The following is a 19547-nucleotide window of genomic DNA, read 5'->3' as shown; positions in this document are numbered from 1 at the left end:
TCAGGGAAGAGAGCTGCCTTATCTGTACGCCCCGGGGACTGTGTGTACACTGGAAACAGTTTGGGTGAGTCAAAGCTCTTGTTTTGTCAAGTTTGGATTATATGGTAATGGAGAAAAAGAATTAAAAAAAAGTTGGTACAGAGAAGTTGGAAAATAGAAAAGATAGAAGGATGGAGAGAGCGGGAGAGTGGGGATATGTTGAGCAGAGGGCCAGACCACAAAGACTGACGAATGGAAAGACCAGATGCGTTTTTCTTACAGCCAATTGAGGAAGTGTTGATGGGGGGGGGGCATGCAATAAGGGTCCCAAACTGGATTCAAATCCAGGATATGTATGTAATGTGCTTAAGTACTTGCAAAAAAAAACCAAAAATTTGTTTTTATAACTTTTATGAAGATTTCTGGAAGTGGCATGACAAAAATAAAAAAAGAAGAAAAGGAGCTATTTTCAGCTGAAAACTTCAAAATTTTAAATAATGTCCATGACAATAACGACAGAGATTAACTACAGGACAAGTAATCTAAGAGCAAACATTCAGTTCAAAGGATCCTGAACACTGTGTCCGCTCAAAAAATAATAATGAAATGTCTTATTAACTTTTGTGTGTTTAGGTCTGGAGGGATTACAGTACAAAATGATGAATCCAGGCAAGCGGTAAGTTTAAGAGCATTCAGGGTTATTCAGCAATACGTCATAAGAGTGTGTGTGTGTGTGTGTGTGTGTGTGTGTGTGTGTGTGTGTGTGTGTGTGTGTTTCCTCCACTCCCGCAAAAGCACTCAGGGTCGGTTTCAACGGCTCAGAGCTCATTTATTACAATAAGAGCAGCCTGGCACCAGAACTGCTGATCAATCGCATCACTGCTGCTCAGTCAGTCACTGCAGAGTTACACAACAGCCACTGGAGGGGGGGGGGAGAGAGAGAGAGGGAGGAAGGGAGGAGGAGGCTGGAAGAGGAAGAGGACTATGGGAGGAAGATGATAAACAGAGGATAAGAAGAATGTGGAGGACAGAGAATGTTCAGAGTCCAAAATAAAAAGGAGGATGGTGGAAGGAAACGCGGGAGAACACTGGAGAATGCAGAGGCACAATCAGCCGGAGCTTTATTGATGCAGTCCCCCCCGTCCGTCCCCCCCCCCTTCTTTCCTCCTATTCAGTCTCAATCCATTCCTCCTTCCTGCACTTATTCATCGCCTGCACCTTAACTTCCCTTGGTTTTACTGCTCCTCTTGCAGCCCCTTCATTAAGCAAATTTGAGCTTTCTTGCTTCTTTCGCAATCCCCCATTCAAGCCTCTTTTCCATGCACCCCCCCCCCCCCCCCCCCCCCCCCCCTTGTCTTTTCTCCCCTTCGGTCCATCGAGCTCAGATCCCTCCCCACATTCATCTTCCTAGTGCATGTTGTGCAAGAATGATGTGGACTTTACGTTTGTGTCCATGCATACAAATAGCATTCAAGACGCCAGTTGATTGCACAATGCCTTCTTCTTTTTTTTTTCGTCTAAGGAGGAAGCTGCAGATTTGAACTAAAATGCTCATAAACGTTCCAAGTGACAGAGAAGCTTCCGGAGAACAGTTGTCGCTGGCTGTTGTGCAGCCCTGGCCCCTCCACAGGCTTTCCAGGAATACAATTAGCACGCACGCACACGCACACACACACACACACACACACACACACACACACACACACACACACACACCTCCCTGCTGTAATGCCAAAAAAAGATGAATCTTATGAAACAGCAAACGTGTGTGTATTACGCAATTTAATGCAAGTCTTGCTGCCAAGCACCAAGAACGTACTGTTTCTGTCACCAACACACCCTAAATATGTTTCAGCCCACACAAACAAACACACACTGAGCACAGTTAGGGGTATATGTGAGCTGGGGCCACGCCAAGGGCTGCAGTATGAAAGGGCCTATGTATACAGCAGGCTGGGCGACGCCAGGAGTCTGTCTGTCTGTCTCATACAGCCGGCCCACAATGAGGGGACACCACTAGTAACTCACCTTTACCTCAGTGGGCCTGTCTGTCTGTCTGTCCATTAGTCCACTGGTCTCTGTCTGACCATCAAAATGACAGTGATGTTGATATTGTCTCAAGTGTCTCCTGGATGCCCCCCAAAAGGCAAATGTTATGTTTGGGCGTTTCTGGGCTCTGCACTGAATCAGTGTTATCTTTCTATATCGGGACAGCTTTGGTTTCTGTTCAAATTCCAGGGAAATGAAATGCAACCCGATCCAGGCACTGATCATTTGCTTTGGCGTTTTGAGAATAGACGACTTTCAGTTCAGCAAAATAATTGAATACATTAAATGGTTCAGTATTTCCCAACTATAATGTTATTCCTGACAGTGTGGACAAGACACCGTTTAAAAATACTAAAAATATGCCTTTTTTTCTTGAGTAACAAGGATAAGAATCAAATATGAATCACCTACAAATTAAAAATAATTTATTGTGTGTTAACCAGTCTGCACATATCCTTCCTGTGACCGGGAGCGATGAGGGACACTGCTCAGTGAAGCGCTGATATGGAGAACTGCTGAGAACGGTGGGACAATGACGCCACCTACTGTCTACCAGAAATAAGCACCTCCACTTTCTCGTTCTCTCTCTGGGCCTGAGGAGCAGTGATGAGAGAAAGGCAGCAGGCAGAGGTGCAGGTGTTCACTGATGTCCTGTTGACTGGTATGCAGTCTGGTATTGCTGGCATGTGAATAAAGGCTTTGCACCTGAGATGGGAGGGAGCAGGTGAGGGTAGAAGATTTTAAAAAAAATTGTTGAAAAAGACAAGGGAAGGAAGGCAACGCTGATGCCTCAGTGACGTCTGGTATCGCTGGTATGTGAAAGACGTTTTAGGGCATTTAATAATGAATGTAGGGAGACGAGGAGAAACCATGAGGGCGAGTTGTTGAGCAGCCATGTTGGATCCTTTGTGGAGAAACACATTTAAAAGCTTCTGGGCTTTTTACCGTCAGTGAAGAAAAATAAATCTCGGAGAGAGGTTTCACATTGGAGACATACACCACCAGTGTTTCTTTAGCATTGAATGGCCGCTGTGTGCAACCACTGATAAATCATGATTTGAATATCTACACTACCCCCGTAACTTCACATGAAAATATAAAGAAAAAAGTATTCAAATAAATAAAAGGAGTGTGCCTAAGCACAGAGAAGAACGGAACTATTGATCTCTGTGTCGGCCTCTAGCTGGTGCTGGACTGGTATTGCTGGTTTCATACTGCAGCCGCTTGATACAGTCATGTGATAGTGGACTGGAAAGAGCCGACAGAGCCCGGTGCACACAGAGAAGGCCTGTAAGCCATGATTATGCAACAGCCAGATCTGATTTCATGCTCATTGGATCTCTCTCATTCTTCCTCCTCTCCCATACTTTCTCCACTTTTATCTACATTCCTCTTCATGCCACCACCAACTGTCTGCTACATATTGTCCTTTTTGATTCTATTCGTCTTTCTTTTCACACGCAGACACACACACATCCCTGCACACTGGACAGTCAAGTGAACTGGACATGTGCTGCCCTCTTGTGGTAAAAGACGACACTACATCCAAATCCTGTTTAAAGCAACTGATCAGTTCTCTCTGAAGTCGAGCTCGAATTGCAGCCCACAGATAACTGCAAGCATTGTTTTTTTTTTAGACAAATGAGACTAAAGGTCCTGAGCTGTGGCTCTCTTACTATTAAGGTGGTGATAAAGACTTGCCCAAAAATAGATTTAAAAGAGTGAACAATAGAGCCCGGCAAGCTGGTCAAACCAGAACAGATGAGGAGAGTCTGCATGATATCAGGGCAGCCAACGTTAACCACAGTGAACATTTAGAGGAAATAATAAAACACAGGTCCTTGATGTGATGCTTTCCTCTTTTACAATATTTTTATTTCATTTTGTTTATTAGTCTCTTTAGCTTCCTCTAAACGGAGGCCATCTTTACCGACTGACATCACAGAGGCCTGGTTGTTTTACTCATCGTTACAATTGTGGCTAAATCACTACAGATCTCTGTCAGAGGTTCATGGGTTGAGTGTATTAATTAATTTGGTGACATTTAAGTACTTTCATCATTTTCCTGAAGAAGTAGTTTCGTGGATCTTTATTAATTTTCAGAAATCTTAGATGTTTATTTCTGACAAATAGTCTCTCATGGATTGTTGAGGCCTGTGGGAACACAGATATCAGAATAGTGACAATCAGCGAATCAAGCTGGAATGTACGCAGACAGATTGCAGTAATCTGAAATTGATTACAGAGTCAGTAATCATTTTAGTAGAGATTTCGTATTACTTATCTTAACAAAACTCAACATCATTTCCCCAGGTGGTATCATTTCACCCCTTTAATGCAGCTAAGCTAAAGAAAAAAACCAAGATACGGAATCTTGGAATCTCAAAACTACAACAATGTGCCGAATTACATTTTCAAAAAAGCTTTACTGTGACTACAACATCCTAAAAAAGTGGGTTCTGCACACGGCAGTCATATCCCCAATGAATGGTAAACTTTTAGATAATTTTCTCAACTACTTGTTACGCAGTGATAATGTGACCCATCCTGATCCGCATCAGCAGGAGGCTGTGAATCACGTATACCCATATGCAAAAGATAGGAAAATGTAAACTGACATTCCTTCAAATGGATTCAAATCTCCAGACTTGTTGTGTGAAAACGTCACAGAAAGCGTGCTTTGAGCATGTGGAGCATCTCCTCACAGCTCTGATGCTAGAGAAGGTCTTGCCAGGTAGCTTATGCCCACACAGGAAGAGGTTCCTTCATTCTATGCACACAAGTGTGCACCCCACAGCTGCCAGCGGTGACTCCAGCTGGTATGTGTGTGTGTGTGTGTGTGTGTGTTCCACCCTCTGCACAGTCTCTCTGAAGAGACCAGTGACCTCTAATCCCCTTTGACCAGAGATGCACTTCAGATACATAACCAGCTTCACTTAAGGTCTAACTGGGCAACAGGAAGTAACATGGCATGATCAGCTGCTAGGAGCAAAACAGAGAAGAAGAACAATGAAGGATTTGTGTGGTTTTTTAAGTTTCTGGGATAGATAGAATAAGGAAACTGGAAATCTACTGATCCCTATTTTTTTCATTCTTGTCGACAACTGCAATCCACAGCAGCACACATGACATCAATTTCCCAGAGGCCTCTTCACTAAAACTGTTGAATTAATGAATATAAAACATGGCACAAAGACTAATTACCAGAATTCAGGCAGGCAGTGCAGCTGCACACAGAGCCAGGGCGGTTATCGCGGGCGAAGGACGGGACACGTCAATAGCGAGACAGACGAGACCGAAAGTGAGAGTAAAGACACGTGCGGTTAGAGACGGCGCTCACGTTGCCTCTTTCTGAAACGCAGAGCAGAGTGACAGACGCCCAGCTGGAGGAGCCCGCATGAGGAAGCCAGCGCTTCCTGTGTTTGTGCATCTCGCCGTTTGCTTTTCAGAGCAACGAGTGACGAAGACTTCCTACGAGCTCATGATCCCGACTCCCCTGGCCTGTCGGAGAGGCAGAACAATGAGGAGGAAAGGAGAGAGCGATACAGCACAGGGGTGAGGGCCGAGAGGGAGGCGAAGGGACACACACACACACACACACACACACACACACACACACACACACACACACACACACACACACACACACACACACACACACACACACACACACACACATGAGGCCATATGCAAACAGAGGCACGGATACAGGTGGACACAAGGACACACACACCCAGGCCAAACAAGCAAACATGCAGTGAGTCGAGCACAGAAAACTGCAATATCAGCAAGAACAACATGAGAAACGGGGAAGCACAGAAACCAAATGAAGAGTCCTTGTGACCTCCACAGTGTCAGCTTCCTTGCACCAAACCTCACACACAGCGTAGCGAGGCTGAACATTTCTGAACATGCCTCGCAGAGGTTACAACGCAATCCCCGGGGATTATGAGAAAATGTACCATCTGTGTGCGCTGTATTTCTGCCCCCTCCCCTCCGGCCCTGAGAGAAAGACGAAAGTCAACAGAGCGGACCAAAAAAAAAATCCCCTGACCTACTGTTCCTCTGCGAGAGGAAGCGGATGTGGTGAATGCGTCTCGGTTGTTCTCATTGTCTCTCTATCGCGCACGAAACAAAACGTGCAAACCGACGCGTCATCCAAAAGGTTGAGGACAGAATAGCTTACAGAGCGGATATCCAGCACACCAGTTTGTGCACATATAGCCTCATCCAGAGCCATACATTGACCTTTACTATTTCTATCTGCCCCCCCCCCCCCACACACACACACGACAAATCCTGGCTTTTGAAGTGGAGTCACGAAGGTCATAATGACTGTGTGTCGAGTGTGTTAGAAGAAACGTGATGATTAAAAGGGCTTTGAGACTACAAATACTGACAGCATGCCTTCCTACCTGGGGTGTAGTTTTTGAGAGACGAGCAGAGGAAGTCCAATGAAAGATGCAAATGAATTGCATAATAGGAAATGTAGGATCCAGCATATCTAGAGCTGGATGCTTACTGGGGAATGAAATCAGGATAACTCAACAATTGCTGATTATTAAACTAATTGTTGCAGGTCTCTAATGATTCCTTGTGGACGCTCAAATATGCATCTGAACCAATATTCCCTCCCAATATTTAGTGCCCTACAACGTAGCTGGCCGCTTCTCAAAAAGCCGGACATAAGCAGCACAGCTCTGCAGAGGCAACATGAGATGGACCCCAGGATGTAGAGAAGGGCAGAGTAGCAGAGCAGAGGAGGGGCCAGGGAGAAGGTGAAGAGAAACGGTATGCGCCAGACAGGAGGTCAGGAGTCACCGTTCGCTTCACAGATCTTCTCCCTCCATCGCTCTTCATGCAGGCTAATCTCTTCCATCTCACCTCCCCGAGCTGGCCCGCTCACTTAGCCTCATTTAACCAGCTAACGGCTGGTAATAAATCAGCAGCACACTCCTCTAGTAGCCCGCTCTGCTCCGCACACTCCCCCCTGATATATGACTCAGTCCACTCGAGCTTCCAGTGCGAGGCAGCTACTGTAGGCAGAAAACCTCAGTTGGGAGTACGGGTCAGACAGCAGGCAGAAGACAGGAAGGGAAATATAAAATGTTGGATACAACGATGAAACTGGAAGAGAAGGGAAGGCAGAGCAGACTTCGACTCACCATTTTCCTGGAGTTTAGATGAATTTTATCATCGTCTTTGATAAACAAAAACCAAAAACTAGGGGCCGAGTATCATTTGAAGAGTTTTAATACCAATGCTCAGTAGTAGTTAAAAAGTTTCCCATTTAGATCTAAATAAAAAGTTTACAAGTGAATCTGACAAATCATTCAGTATTTCAGAATTTGACAGCTTTATATACTTAATGCTACTGATACGACAGTCTGTACTCAAATCTAATGACGTTTGATACCCAACCCTTCCACTAACATGTTGACTTCAGCATTAAAACATATAATCACCTCAATAAAGTCCAATCTCACAGAATCTTACTGTGCTCAGATTGTTAGGTAGTTTACTAAGCTCGTTCAGTCCGTCTACCACGTCATTTTTTATGGTCAAACAGTTATCTGACGATACTAAATAGATACAGTCTGCCTCTCACATTATTACTTTCAATATGTTTCAGTGAAGCTCTAGTGTTGACAGACTGAGTTGGACTTGATGGTGAGAAGAAGTCCTTCCTCCCTTCCCCTGGCTTCCTGGAATAAACTGCTGGCTTTGCTCCCACGCCTTCGCTCCTCATAAACACCCCGCGGTTACAGCTACTCTTAAGAGCTGCTGGCTTTTCAAACGCAGCTCCTAATGCTACCAGGCTGTTGGCTCAGTGGTAGCATTTGTCACAAGCCACACAGTCCAGAGGCCACCGGTGATTAAAAAGGCCTTTTTAGAAAGGTCACGTTTAGCAGGTTTCTATGGCTGGAAGCACACACCAGAGAAGAAAAGGCCAGTGTTGTGACACCAGGCCACACAGCTGTGTATGCAAGGCCTTCACTGTGTTCTAATGAAGTACGGTGTGTGTGTGTGTGTGTGTGTGTGTGTGTGTGTGTGTGTGTGTGTGTGTGTGTGTGTGTGTAGGACGGTACACGGACAGGGCATGTTCCCCAGTCAATCACACGTATCCGTGTTTACACACACTTCCTCAAGGGAGTATCAGAAGCCTTATAGGGGTCAACTCCTCTGTTGTGTGTCTTGTGGTTTTTTTTGTGTTGTGTTCAACATTGAGCTGCTCTCTGCCTCACTTGTGGGAGGCCCAGTCAGCAGCTTCCATACAATGACCCTAACCCAGCAGCGGAAATCGGACGACCCTGAACACCAGCTCCCTCTTTGCCTTCATTCCAAGCAAGCGCCTCAAAATGATTTTAGATGTGAAGCACCTCATGCAGCAGCAGGCGTGTGACGCGCTCACAAACTTGCGCGTTCATCTTAAGCAGGCTTCAGCGAGCTGTCTACAAGGAAGCCCGTATTAGATCTGCAGATGTAGAGATGCTGAGAAAGTAACAGCTGCTGCGGTTTCAACATTTGGACTGTTGAGCGGACAAAACAAGACATTTTAAGCCGTCTCCGTGGCCTCTAGAAAAACATCATGGTAACTATTTGCCGCATTAAAACACTTAAAGGAAAATTGTGCAAACAAATTCATCCCATCTACTAAATCTGTCCGTCTAAACTGCTGCTGTTGTTATTTTCCCTGCAGATAGGTGGCGCAGGTTTGATATCAGCTGGGTGTGGATTTGGGTGACTTGCCTCAATCGCAGTGTGTGTCCTTCCTTTAGGATCCTCCCACATCAGAGCGACACCCTGCTCCCCCTCCCTGTATCTCTGTTCCCATGCTGTCCGTCATGGTGGCAGGACGTTGAGGAGATGTACGGGCCATATGGGCGGATCAGAGCCATACGGCCGACACATATGAAACATATGGCTGCTGGTCGCGGCCTGTCGGCTGTTAAGCCTCCTCTATCGCCGTCTCTCTCTAATCTTACTGGCTGCATTGCCGTGGTTTAATTTCTCTCACTTCAACCGCATCTACATGTGCTACGTGAGCGTTACACATAGGCATGTACAGATATACACACAGGAAACCCTTTATGTGTTGTATGAGTTGCTACACTTTGGTCTCTTACTTTCATGCCTTCTCTTCAGCAGTCTCTTGTTTAAACCTGCCCTACACACACCTCACCCCGCCCTGCTCATGTATTACAGTGATGAGTAACACCTGGTACCTTTAAGTTCTCCGTTTCTTCCTTGGTAGGTAAAGCAGTCAGAAAAGGTTTTCTAGTTGGCTTTTGTTTTAGTTTGTCCCCCCCCCCCTTCAATGACAGCGAAGAGCGTGATTACTGCAATGTTTATTTGCCATGTTGATGACCTGGGAATTTACCTTTCCCCTCCTCAAACTGGGACAGAAATAGATGGTTAGAATAGGAGACACACTGACCAGTTAAGGTCTAATTGAGTTTAAAAGATGTTCTATTCCAGTTCCTTCCAGTTAGTGAAGTCAAGACAACTCTTCACAGATTAAGCCTTTGCACACCAGTATGTGTAAATGAGGCAATAGGGATGCACACCATCCATGACATCATTTCTACTTCCTGTCCAAAGCTGCTACACTGGAAGTTCACAATTGAAAAAAGGTCAAGCGCAGTACAGTAGGATGTCTTCATATTCACATCCATCGTGTTCAGTATGAGGCTCTTCTCTTCTCTTCTTCCCGTCCTTTTTTCCTCTCGGATGATCTCAGCAGGGGCTCCGTAGCAACTACTGTAATCCCCTTTAGAGAGGGTATCCACGGCACAGGGCTGATCCATATACACATGCACACCAACACTAACATGCTTATGCACCAAAAAAATGCAAGATTGCGCACATGTACACGCACGTGACAGCCAGGGGGAAGGGATGGGTTGTTGATTAAAGGGGATAAAGAAAATAGCGGGGAAAGAAGAAAGTTTGAGAGGAAATAAAATGAGGAGGAGGAGCAGAGCCTCGAGTACCGAGATGAACTTGGCTCCCCGAGGCGTGTGTGCTCTTAAAGCATGTGTGTGTTTATACTCTGCTCGCCTTGCCTGATGCAACGCAGAGATCTCTAATCCAATTACAGTTCAGACCAGCCTAGCCTCAGCCACCAAGGACAAACCGAGCTAGCTTACACCGACGCTGGCGGCCCACCGGCTCTGCACAGATTTAGCAGCTCACTGCTCAGCCGAAGCCTCGCCCAAGGGTGCCGACCACATCCTAGTGAAAAATAAATAAAACCAGAATTAAATGCGTCCTCCTCCAAGACAAATGAGGTCTCTTACCACACGATTAGGTCTCTTATCTCACTGGTTAAACGGGGAAATACTGGTCTGCTGGGCGAACGCTCAAAATCTTGGTTTTAAAGTTTCGGGAATCAAACCAATGAACAAAAGGATTTCAATGCATTTTTATACGTCTCACCTTCTGTTGGCTTTCCCTCCCTCTCTTAACCTGCACACGGCTCCATTTCTCTCTCTGCTGTTAAATCTCCCTCTATGTCCTGTACTGCAGACCTCTGCTGTTTCTAATCCAGCTCTCTGACCCACGTCGCCGCTTCGCATTTATCTCCATATCTCACCTATCGCCTCGCGCCACTATCGTTTCCCTCCTTCCATCGCTCTTCTACCCGCACTTTCTATATCCTCCTGCTGCTGCTGCTGCTGCTCTCCTCCTTATCAGCTGCCCTGCCCCCCCCCCCGTTCTCTGTTCTTTCTCTCTGGTGTTTTCAAGTTGCACTTCTCCGTTACCCCATCTCCCCCTTTTTTTCTCTCTCTACATATCACATCCCGACTCAGTCAGAGAGGTTATGTTGTTGGTTCCTGAAGGTGTATTTAGCTTTGCGGAAAAAAACAAGCAGATTTGCTGATTCCCAAAATTGCGGGGACGATCTGTGGGTTGAGGCTAGTTTACTAGGATCATACGTGAACCTGCTGATACTGTGCCACTATATTTTGGCATTACTACCTCATTTACATCATAACATTCAGAAGCTGCCCTCTTATGATGAACTATAATGACACAGAAATCTCACTCTTCTGATTGCTTGGGAAAAGGGAGTGTTAGTTAATTGATTATCTACACAAAGAAGAAAAGTAGCATTCAATGTAATTCATCGCCAAAACTGAATCTGAAAGATTGCAATCAGTCCTGAAATAAATGCAACCAACCAACCAACACCCTTGTGGGTGGATAGCAACAGCAGCAACGCTCCTGCTGCAGGGGGTTCAACTTATTATAGCTGATCTTAAGACAGCTCTAGCTGGCAGCGCTCCATGACTAAGATACTCTCTGACAGAACAGTAGCTGCTCCCAGGCCTGTGGCAGCCAGTCCTGCTACTGGAGGAAACAGTGAAATCCAGTTCTCACCAATAACAAGAGATAGATGTGGAGTGAGAGCGGGACAGAGTAGCCGATTAGTCACGACTGGTCCTGCCCTCTGTCTCTCCCCCCCCCCGTCTGTCCAGTTGATGGCGGTGCCAGTTGTTTGCGCTGGGCAGGGCTGCCCAGAGCTTTATGACAGAGTAAACACAGTCGCAGCATGGTGTCACTCTCCTGCCAAGTGAAATACAGGAAACGCACACAGACGGATGGCCCAGGTCATGCAAAGAGCAACACAACAGCGTGGCCTAAATGAGTCCAACATCTTCAAAGTGAAAGAAAATCACGAACAAAATCTGCAGATCAACGATCTTTGTTCAAGCTTGTGAACAGGTCAGGACTTATTGGAGTAGGCGGAGAAGCTTCACAAGCACAGCCAGCAGTCAGGTATTGAGTTGGGTTAGATTCGCAGCTTCTGGATCCATCACAGTATGGAAGTTTGCACTAATACTCACAGCGTGTACTGTTCTCACCGGCTTTTGAAACCTCATCTTCGCTCAAACACACTGGCAAAAAGAGGCAAAAACAAGCGCAGAGTTTCCGCCTTAAGTGCTCGACGCAGCCGTGCTCGCATTAGGATTCTTCAATTATCCACTTGTGCATATTCAGTGAAAGGCAAACTGCAGAGTCATTCTGGTATCGCATTCATTTCTGGGCCTCTCACGTGTCTTTGCCTCGGGGAAAGCGAAGGGAAGACAAGGAAGCAGAGAGGCGTCTCAAGAGACAAACCAGGGACAGTACAGCCGTATTTACTCAGGAGTGTGTGTGTGTGTGTGTGTGTGTGTGTGTGTGTGTGTGTGTGTGTGTGTGTGTGTGTGTGTGTGTGCGTGCGTTCTTGTATCCAGGCTATTTGCCGCCTCAAAAAGGCATTCAATAGAGCCTTTATATCTCCCTCAGTGATGCACGCTGATGTCCTAAAAACCCTCCATGATACAGCACTGTGTCTTCAGGCCTGGAGATGGCTCACTTCAAATGTATTCAGACCTGTTCTCCAGACACCAGCTAGTGGAGAAGCGCCCTGCAACATGACGGTGCAATATTTGATATGTTGTAACTCAAATTAGTTGTACGTCAGTTAAGGGAAGCAAACAGTAGTTATTTCTGTACTGACTGCACTTCTCTCTAGTCGAGGTCGTCACTAGATCAACAGCCTGCTCTAGGTGTCACCTTCCTGTGAAACCTGAAGTCATCGACATCTCAGCACCACGACAGCTGAGCTTTAATGGTGTGGCGACGACCCCGCAGCTCACTTTTTTTGCTGCGTTGTGCTACTGGGGAAGAGGAGGAATCTGCTACCGTTGCCCCAAAATAACGACACAGACTTCATGAGACGCAAACGCCTCCAAATGTCAAAAAAGGGATATCAGAGATGGGAGCTGAGGCCTTGTTTGTTCAGACTCTGCCCCCTCCAGCTCTGCACTGCTTTCCACCGTTGTCCTTCCTTCCCAGAACCGCACAATACAGCTTTTACAAAATATTACTCCGCATATAGACTTTCCTCCTCCTACATGCTCAGCTCCGAATACACATCACACCCCTGCTAGCTTTTGTTGTTTAGCATTTCCAGGAGAGGGCTGAGGCTGCCCTGGGCCTGCTCAGCGCTGCCGTCGCTCTCTGCGGCGCAACAGTCCAGCTCAGGCAGCAGTCAAGCACGCAACCGTCTCTGCACATCAGCGTCCCGCGAGAGAAAAGAGAGAGAGAGAGGAACAAACAGAGCCGGGGAGTGAACGACAGAGTGAGTTGGAGGGTTGAAAGTGACTAAGATGTCCTTTCTGGGGAGCAAACAAACCAACGAGCCTTCTCGTCATTCAGCCAATCCCTTCAGCACATCGTGGCAGGACAGCCCGAAGCATGCGGCTGGGCCCAAGAAACATAAACCAATGAGGAGAGAAATATCAAATACTGATTACAATATTTGTATTTTTGCCATTGAACCAACTGTATGGCAATGTTTGAGGTGCAATATTTAGTGGCGTTTCTAATATTTTCTCCCCCTTGTAAGCAAATGGAGGTGGACGTAGTATTATTTGAGTCAACACATATCTACACTAGTTATTGCAGGACTGAGAAATTGCATTGCATTTAACAGGGGTTGATGTTTCCCCGACCATTGAGTGATACTGGCTCTAATGAAACAAAAGCTCAGGCCTAATCAACCGCTCAACTCCTGTATTGACACGTGAAACTTAAAACTGTGTATGAATAAGTTATGCACCCAACACCATCAGTCAAAGGAAGTCAAAACAAGCGATGTGAAACATGGGTGTAATTATTCTCAGGGTTCGGTGCTGTGGACAGTCAATGTGTGTTGAGATATTGGGCTAGCTACCACCCACAACACAAATCCAATTTGTAAAACAACAATGTCGCTAAAGGTTTGGCTGGCTTACGTGGTCTTAAAAAGTCTTGGCCTTTGGTGTGTAGTCGTAAAGCAACTTTAGTGCCAGACGCAATAAATTGATTCTTAATAGAACGGGATCCTGACTGCGGGATCTGACACACGGAGAGCCGAGTGAAGATGGCTTCACCGTAACAGTAACAAGCAGGGGGACACCGAGAGCTTCTGCTAAGCTCACTACTACACTGCCCTCAGGTCAGCCCTAATAACAGAACAGTGTACCACAGAAACACTACGGATTGTGAAGCTAGAGATAGATAGATAGATAGATAGATAGATAGATAGATATAGCAAAGTCAGACTCTATCCCCGTTTAGACCACGCAACGCAGTGACAGCGTTGGTTAGTTGCTATTCTTGAGCAGGTGACTGCCTCGAGATGATGTCTGCTCATCTGCCACAGCACATTATCAGCAGCGGAAACAGCCACCTGGGCTGAGACCGCATGCAACAGCGGGAGCAGAGTCAGACATCTGTGTGTGTGTGTGTGTGTGTGTGTGTGTGTGTGTGTGTGTGTGTGTGTGTGTCTGTACGTGTGTAGGCGATGGACATAAGGCAGTGGGGTTGCTCGAGGACAGGGTTGCAATGTGCAAAGTCCACATTAGGAACATCTACATATACGCACAGAGCAAGTCGGAAGCATGAAAGAAATATTTCTCACAACATGCAGCCTCAGAATGAGACTAAAACTAAAAAAGGTTTTTAAGAATTAGTTTTAATAACTTCTGTTGAATTTGGTTGGAATATGGCTGTTAGGTGTCTATAGAGCCACTGCACTTCCTGACATATGGAGTAGTAGCAAAGACTTTTTCTACACTGCAATATATATATATTTTATATGTTTATGTTTATATGTTCAACACTTTGTTGCTGTGATGCGATAAGGAACATCATCCTGCACTATTATGCTATAAACAGCTACTATTAGACAGCAAACTAGAATTCTGTCTTAGGTGTGAGCCTCAGTGAACTAGACTGAAGAGGAAGTTCAGTCTAGAAGTGGTTCTTGTAAATTCTACTTCTCTTTCTGCCACAACATCAATCACTGATGTCGTCTCTCTCATTTACTCTCATTATCAACTGCAGCAGTGCCTGGTTCAAAGGCATTTGGACATTTTCCAGAACAGACCTCATAGTTCTTAAAGTTGTACTGAGTGGTTTCTTTTTTTTCTTTTTCTTTTTTTTTTTTTAAAGGTTTTGATACTGGTGCCAATAGATGATGATTCAAATGTTTTTTCTGGATTTCTAATTTTGGGGGAAGATGAACACTTTCTCAAACACATCAGTGTTTAACGTTGCCTCACCATAACTTACAAAACTATTAATCTGATATTAAGTTGATAATATTTCTGTTCTTGCAGAAAAACATGTTCAAAACAAGCACTGGCTTCTCAAATACGAGAACCCAACGATAACCGTCATGCCTAAAACTACCCACAAAATGAGAGGATACAACAAGCGAGTGACTCACACCATTACTCGCATTACTCCCATCATGCAGGATAATGAAGCCCATGCACCATTAAGTCACAGGTGATGCAGAGCGAGCTACAGTAAGTGTAGCCTACATTAAATCCCGACTCTTGCTCCGGTCAGGCGGCCTAAAGTGGCGCTCCACTTAGCTGCTGTAGTTTCCATTCTCTCGCTCTTCGTTCAGCATTACCAATCCATCACTCAAGAGCGAGGGGATTAAACATCTGTCAAAGGCCGTCCATTCCACCCGGCAGGAAAAAGACACATTTAGGCGTCGCGCATCTATCTCTCCAGTGATTAAACGTCCTGTCCCGACTCTGAATCAGGACGGATGAGGTCATTCGGCTCTGAAATAATGCGCTCTGTCCAAAATAAATACATAGATACACTGAATTTAGCTTGCAGACACATTGTTGCTTACATTTTAATGCAAGCACATGAATGATACACACCGTTGTTAAGCCTCCCGCAGAGGCCACAGGGGAAAAAATGTCATTAGTAGGCCGTCATCTGCTATAGACCTCCATTTGATTCCCTGTGGAGCTTCATCCTTCCCATCAACTACTCCACCCCTTCCCCCCCACCTGCTAATTTCCTCTTTTTTCCTCCCTAATCAACCAGTCCATCAAAACCATTCGGATCCCCTTCCTCCATCGGTCACAAACCTGCCGTCTCCCATTCCTCATCCCTTTAGATCACCCTGCCTTTCCCTCATCAGTCCCTGCCGTTACATTCATCACGCTTTTTTCCTTCCTTTCTCTCCTCCACATTTCTCCCCAAATCAGCTGCTTTCACAACCATCTCTCTTTCTTCCATCAGCCCCTCCCCTCCCCTCCCCATCGGTACTGGCTGTGGCGTCCTCCCCGGGTCTGAAATTCAGAATGATTACACGCTTGGTTAACTCATTCATGGTCTCCACTCCGTCAGTGACGCACGCTGGACGCAAGCCCGCTCGCTTCAGTTGCATTCAGCTCACATACACACCTCACCCGCATCGATACAGTAGACAACGTGCAGGTTTAAAATGAAGGTAAACACAAACTAGACCTGGTCAGTGGGGAAAAGGTAATACACAAATGGACAGCTGACATTGTAGATACCATACTTAATTTGTGATGAATTAAAAATGTATAGTTTTTCTGAGTGACGACACACTAACTCATTTAAAAAGGTGTCACTCCACAAAAAAAGATTCAACATCTTAGAGTGAGCGTCAGGGTGATTTAATATCTACATTTAGTGAAAATCCACGATAATCCTGATTGTTAGCAAACACAGAAAGACATTTGCCCTCTCTTTTACACGCATGTGGTTCTTCTTCGCTTTCCTCACCTCTTCTACCAACAAGATGTAACTGGGTGTTGCTTTTGAATTCCTAAAAGATCACTAAGCAAACCAGTTTAGTCCGACCGCGCCAAGTGTTTGGGCGAAAAATATAATTATTTCATGGGAGTGACTGGAGAGGAGGTTAAGTCCTATAAATCCCATATACGACGGAGAGAACTGTTGCAACAAGTCAATGCAAGAACCGGCTACCGAAACCAGGAAAACCAGTGACAGGAGGAGGACAACACTTGAGATAAATAAAAAAGCTTTCAGAGAGAACCAATTATGTTTGGTTTCAACTGCACAATGCGATATTATGTCAGTCTGTGTGAAATAGGCCATGTATAAAAATACCAAAAACACATGATCATTTTTGTCAGGGTCATCCAAATTTACAATCTACCAAGATTGGATGAAATGTGTGGCCCCCCCAAAACAGAGGCTGTTTGACAGATAGATACATGCAAACCAAGCAGTTCCAGGAACAGTATTTAAACTCATGTGCCTCACACGCCGGTACTCTGGTTGGGGGTATAGAGGGGCAGCTTCGTTATCGCTTAGCCAAAATGTTATAATGTGAAAAAAACCCACCCATGATAACAAGCCTCCACCCTTCCTCAGCCCCAATCTACTGGCGAAGTGCTGCTGCCAGCCACACACTGATAACCAGTCAGCGAAAAGGAAACTCTCACAGCGACACACACCTTACTGTGCAAGTCCTGATGTTATACTTTTTATAAAGATATCTGATTCCACTGTGTTTTAAAATTAAGTATCACAGGTTGAAATCAAATCTTACCCATGACCATGAAAAATGTGTTAATGTAGAAAATGAACACACCTTGGCCTGTGGGTTTATTGAGCCCCTTCTTTACTTCCAGGCGAACGTGATCCAGGTGCTAACCAGACAACCGGGTGACTTTAAGTTTGCATAGCAAATACATAAGTACATGCGAGACTGGTCACTCACACCGATGTCACAGGTTGGACACAGTGATCACAGCCTTGGTGTTTGGCTGTATGACAGGTGTAGGACTGAGGCAGGTGCATCTCATTCAGTAGTACTTGCAGCTCTCACACAAACCCATGACTCCAGCTGTATTAAGCCAAAATACTAAGTGACGAATCAGCACCATCAACCTCTGTCAGGTGTCACCTGCACCATCAAGGTTTAAAAAAAAAAAATACATTCCACCTTAAGATACTGTAATGTTCACCTCGCCTTGATGACAACTAGATATTGTGTTTCAGTGAAATTACTCGCTGCCATCAAGCAACGTCTCCATAATGTTTATTCAATCTCTCTCCAAGGTTCCCATCTCACAAGTATGAGAGCTGTATCCTCCATCAATGAGCTCACTGTCACCAAAACCTCTGTTGTGTCCCAGAAGTTGACGTTAAGTCAGCATGCCTGATGACGGCAGGTCTCGTGAAAGCGGCCAGCGCACCTTGCACAGGAAATAAAACCAAAACCGCCGCGTTAGCAAGACTGACAGGTTGCTAACGTTAGCCCCATTTGCTGTGTTAATCATTCCTATAAATAGACTCCCCGTGCAGCAAACTGGCCTCTACAGAAATATTCTCACAACCTAATCTGGGCACTGCCACCGTTGGCTGGGTGACTGCAGGCCGCAGAGATGATACCACAATATCGCCTGGCCCTGGGTAACAGTCGGCTGGTTCACCGCTGCAGGATGAGACCGTTACCAGCTTTGCTATCGAGCTAGCATCGCAGAGCTACACTAAGCTAGGCAACATGCTACCCACTGGTGGCTGTACGAATGCGTTTGAGTGGGAATTTAACAGTATTCAGTCCGACAATGCACCTGTCTACTGCTGACTCCCGTGGTGACTGCTACCGTGCAGCACATTTGCAGTCAGCAGTAGAAAGACTGCGCAGTTGACCTGACAGAGGAGAGTAAGCTGGCTAGGCACGTTAGCGGTCTGTACTCACCCCATTAACCAATCCATGGCGCTGTTTGTGGCTAGCTTAGCTAACGTTAGCTAGCAGGGGATGAATCCACCAGGAGCTGGAGGCGACCCCCTAGTTTATCCAGCCACCACCCTCGCTGCCCTAGCCCGCGAGTCCCGTCGCTCTCCCCGGGGCTCGTGTCTCTCTCCCGGCTGCTGGATCCTGGTCGGTCGAACGCAAACGCCGCTTAAACTTTGAGCGATTGTCCTTGTTTTGATCCTCAGCTGGCTCGGATCATGGAGTGGCAGTGACACAGTCAGATCAGTCGGTTAGCTGGTAGCGGGAGCGCAGCACTGAGTGACTTTGAGCAGGAAGCGGAGGAGAGCAGGACAGCGGTTCGGGGTCTGCCTGGAGTCGCGGTGTCCGGTATGCAGTGGCGCCGAGAGCTTGCCTGTTGGGGATGCCGCTGGTCAACTCGGTAACCTCTGTCATGAAGCCTTGTATGGCTACCGCGCTATAGCTGACAGCCCGGACCTCCACTGGAGCTGCTGCTTTCTGAGCGAAGTCTAAATCGGAGTCCGGAAGTAAACACAGAGCCGACCCACTCCGTCTCTCCCGTGCGTAAAATGCGTGTCACGCAGTGCTGTACGAACATGGATGCAATAGGATACGTAGTGAGCGAGTTAGATATAAAGGTAGTGTCAGTTTGCTTTGATGGTCCGAGCAATTGTAGACATCTAGATCTATTTGAGACTTTATCACTTTAAATGGATGGTGATCCCGTCTGCTGTCGACATTGAGTTTAATTGTTATAACACATTAGTTGCCATCTTATTCTAGGGCAGTGTTGCTCAACCTCTGGGTCAGAAACCGCAACGGGTCCCAAGATATAAAGGTTCCCCAGATGATTGCAGGGATTTTCAAAAATCAAGAAAGTAAAATGAGACGAATCCAAGAGGGACAAATCACTGCTCACAAAACCAACCTGTGTTGAGGGGTCACAATTAGACATTGC

General features: G+C 46.0%; 1 protein-coding gene across 1 annotated transcript in view; it reads right to left on the bottom strand.

Moving 5' to 3' along the window:
• Positions 1-19091, bottom strand: part of mob2a (MOB kinase activator 2a) — a 53954-nt gene extending 34863 nt beyond the window's left edge. The window contains exon 1 of the mRNA XM_068723589.1: positions 18575-19091. Within this exon, the coding sequence (XP_068579690.1) occupies positions 18575-18591 (17 nt within the window). The 5' untranslated portion in view covers positions 18592-19091. The remainder of the gene's footprint in view (positions 1-18574) is intronic.
• Between the last annotated feature and the right edge of the window lie 456 nt (positions 19092-19547).

Source organism: Cebidichthys violaceus, unplaced genomic scaffold, assembly GCF_023349555.1.
Source record: "Cebidichthys violaceus isolate CVI_PGR_0920_01 unplaced genomic scaffold, fCebVio1.0.p SCAF_3, whole genome shotgun sequence".
NCBI classification, from domain to species: Eukaryota; Metazoa; Chordata; class Actinopteri; order Perciformes; family Stichaeidae; genus Cebidichthys; species Cebidichthys violaceus.
This window is presented reverse-complemented; position numbering and strand designations above follow the sequence as displayed.